This window comes from Phytophthora parasitica (assembly GCF_000247585.1).
Source record: "Phytophthora parasitica INRA-310 unplaced genomic scaffold supercont2.12, whole genome shotgun sequence".
NCBI lineage: Eukaryota > Oomycota > Peronosporomycetes > Peronosporales > Peronosporaceae > Phytophthora > Phytophthora nicotianae.
Genome location: NW_008648998.1, coordinates 1,495,148 through 1,498,655, shown reverse-complemented (window position 1 = coordinate 1,498,655; position 3,508 = coordinate 1,495,148). Strand labels below are relative to the sequence as shown.

The 3,508-nt window shown below is 48.9% G+C and overlaps 2 protein-coding genes across 2 annotated transcripts in view; one reads left to right on the top strand and one right to left on the bottom strand.

The window, feature by feature from the left end:
• Positions 1 to 1,311: 1,311 nt before the first annotated feature.
• On the top strand, positions 1,312 to 3,231 carry PPTG_07727 (hypothetical protein). Its single transcript, XM_008902000.1, has 2 exons — positions 1,312 to 1,422; positions 1,490 to 3,231. Exon 2 carries the CDS (start codon positions 1,887 to 1,889, stop codon positions 2,610 to 2,612), a length of 726 nt encoding a protein of 241 aa, XP_008900248.1. The 5' UTR covers positions 1,312 to 1,422; positions 1,490 to 1,886; the 3' UTR covers positions 2,613 to 3,231.
• Positions 3,232 to 3,450: 219 nt separating this feature from the next.
• Positions 3,451 to 3,508, bottom strand: part of PPTG_07726 (hypothetical protein) — a gene marked incomplete at both ends in the record, with an annotated part of 1,492 nt that continues 1,434 nt past the window's right edge. Inside the window, one exon of the mRNA XM_008901999.1 lies at positions 3,451 to 3,482. Coding sequence (XP_008900247.1) covers positions 3,451 to 3,482 — 32 coding nt within the window. The remainder of the gene's footprint in view (positions 3,483 to 3,508) is intronic.

Sequence of the window (3,508 nt, the reverse complement as noted above, 5' to 3'; positions counted from 1 at the left end):
TGAGGAGGTTCAGCTGGAACGTCGTCGTCGTCGCAAAGCGCAAGGGCTTCAGCTAGTGGGATGTCGACAGGTGCTGCCACACTCTCCTCGCTCCCTGCCGCAAGATGAGGATGGTCGAGTAGTTGGGCGCACGGGGAATCTTGCATTACCAGTGCCATTGCGATAGCATGGAGAGGGCACGTTATGAAGCTGTCCCTGTCGGGGAAAAGTGAAATCCCTTGTTCTTCTGCTGTTTTCACCCGGATGAGCCTAACGAACACCACACCATCGGCACTAACAGAAAGATTGCCCTTGACCACGAACCCAAGGTCGGAGGCACGACCAAACGCATACCACATCAGTGCAAGCAAGGCCGCGTCTTGGTAGTCCTTGGAACTGGCGGCGTCATAGTAGAGTCCATCCATCAGAATACGCAAGTCCTCCTTCGTACACGCAGGTGCCTTCTTGACCATTCCACCTTCGACTCTCTTAAGGCAGTGGCGCTCGAGCGTCTGGCCCATCTTGAGAAGCTTCTGTTCGATGGCCGTGCGGTGCTTCGGGTAGGTGTCGAGCAGCCAGTTCTTCACGTGACGGTAATAGCTCATGACAGAGTTCCTAGCCAGCGGCTTCCCTCCTCTTCCCTCCATAAAGGCTAGATGAACACCAAAGCGATCCATGAGCTTCACAAACACCGCTCCGCTTCCGTCTCCAAGGAGGGAGGCTGCGACGAAGTCCATGGTGACTCCTTCCGCAGCGATGAACCGGCCAAATGCGTTGATAGCTGTTTGGCGAGCGCGCTGGGAGTTGGCAGGTGCGAGGTCTTGAAGGCTCATACTCGTTTCTAGTGTTTTGTCGGTAAGAGCGCAAATATGCCAGTGATGTGGACTGAACTAGTGGCTCGTATTGAGCCGCTGCATATTCTGCCCTCCGTGCCTACATTATACGTCGGCACAATGTCGGTAGCCTGTAAACCTACCCCTAGTGGATATTATTGGTAGATTAGATACATAGATGAATGTCATTGGTCAAATGGCGCACACTGCTGCCATTTTCCTATACTTAAATGATGATAAAATTATGTGTCGGCACCTTGATGATATTCATCCATAGAAACGCATCCCACAGGTGTGGGCCTTGCATATCCTTTCATGAGCACGCATGTGGGTGCCATTCCAAGGTGCTGCTTGCAAATACACACAATAAGACCCTAATTCGCATAACCTCTTATACCTGTTTCAATAAAATTTGTAGTACTCAATATTTTTTAAAAGATTTGTGATCTGATTTTGAATATCGTCAAGGATGGGTGGTTGACGTCTTCACTTTTGAAGATGCCGCATAGGGATAAGTGAAGACAACAGGGAACGTCAGGAAGCGAGGTGAAGCGCCGGCGAATGCCCCCTCGATGAACCGCCGATGAATGTGAAGTTGTAGGACCGCGCGGTAAGCTATTCGTATGTGTCTTCAATGTGTTATAATACCCAACACTAATTGAATGTCGTCATTGCAGATGACAGCGTGCTGTTCAAGGAGATTTGGCGAGTACTTCGCCGTGATGGTTGGACGGCCAAACCGCCCTCTCGGCGCAGCCTAAACAGTGAATACCGCTGTGTGAAGCCTGGTCACAGTCCAGACGTCGATGAATGTAGCGACTATTTTCTCGGAGAGAGAAGCCTAATTGAATACTGCATGCAACTACACGGCAATGTCGTCGTATGCACTGGAAATATCGTGAAACTACTGCAACCAAGTTCAACAATCACAAACACAAAAGTTGTACATGATATGGATTTGTTACCTGCAGCCGCCGTGGCCATTGAACCTACTCACATGCTGCTGGTGTGGATGCTAGCGATCGTGCGTCCTATGGTGTGGGCGCTGTTCCTTGTGGTGATGGAGTCGATGCTATGGCTGGTGTAGTCCGGAAAGATACTGGAGTCGATGATGAAAGAGATGACCGTCGTGGAGACCTCTCAGTCGACGTGGAAATCAATGTTTCTCGTGGGGAGAGCATTCGGTCCCTCCAATGCAGTGGAAAAGAAGGTGAAAGTGCCGGCAATGCGACAGAATCGGAAGTTCACGAGATTGAGAATGATTTTCGTGGTGGTTGTGGAGATAGGGCCAGCCAAAGGGCCGATAAAGACGATCAACACGATGCGTTTCGTGGAGCTGGAGTGGGACGTGTTTGTGGCGGTTACGATCGTTGCGGTACTGCTTTGGCTGGTGTTGCGGAACCGGTCGGTGTTGACGACAGTGAGGGCGACGCACATGACAGTAGTGTTGCAGTTGGCACTGAAGTCAGTAATACTCGTGGGAATAGCACAGCCGGTTGGACTGGGGGCGTCGCAAGTGTAGATCGCGCAGGAATGCCTGTAGGCATGTCGCGTAAACGAAGTGTAGCTGCAGTGGGAGATGATAACAATTTGGAAGATAATGAACGAGAAGAAAAGACTGATGAAGGCTCACGTTTATTGGGTTTACCAAATAACACTGTGATGTACGTTAACAGTTTGGTTGTGTACTCACCATCACGGGAAAAGTGGCTAATGACTAAGAAGCTGGCTTCAGTCTTTAGGCAAGTGGGGGCAGCATATATTATGGGGGCGTGTGTGCCAGCGAGTTATAAATTGTAAAGTTGTTCTCTATAAGGTGCGGTGGCGAGACACAATGTTTAAGAAGCACATGCATTTTGTTTCAAGTGGAGTCCTCCAACCTGGAATTGAAAATTACCGAACACTGACAAGAACAGCGTCGAAACCTAGTTGGTACTCGCTAACTACGGTTCCAGAATGTGAATCTATCCCTCGAGATGCCGTTCTTGAGAATCTAGGACTAGACCAACCCGTTCCGGTCGAATTTGACCCAGACCTGAGTCTACGGACCAGTTTGAAGGAGGTTGAAGCCGTCAAAAACATGAAATTCGATCCGAGGATCAAAATGGAGGCTCCGACTGATTTGTACAGTCACGATGACGACTCGACGACAACCCGCGTGCGCCCTGAGTGTACCTACGTCTTTACGCGCTCAGCCTCCTTTAGCTTCCTAGCCTACATTCCTCTTTAGTTTTGGCGGCAAGTGGTGAACTAAATAAACGCATACGCAGTTGTGAAAGGAGTTCGACTGTTGCCTCCCTTACACTCTCGGAATTGATGAAATTTATTGGAATTATTGTAATTATGAGTATTAACGACAAAGGCGAGTATAATAACTTCTGCCTGAAGATGCAATACTGGCCAATCAGAACTCTTCAGGCCTGGAAAATACTATGGTCTTACGTCGGTTCAAGCTGAAGAAAATGTTTTTGTTTTAGGGCATCAGACAGAGCGATGCCGCAGCAAGAATTCACCAGTCCTTAATCTGCTAAAGATTACCAGTGGGCGCTACATCGAGATGGGACGTAACGTTGCACTTGATGAGTGCAGTGTCGCTTGCAGATCACAATATGGCCGACAGTTCTAAACACTCTTGTGTCTACTTATACGAGCACACATCGAGCCATTCAACTCCAATCATTAAAATATAGTAGCCA

What these genes read in the sequence shown, in the direction of transcription:
- PPTG_07727 (XM_008902000.1), top strand. Translation starts at nt 1,887, where the DNA reads ATGGCTGGTGTAGTCCGGAAAGATACTGGAGTCGATGATGAAAGAGAT.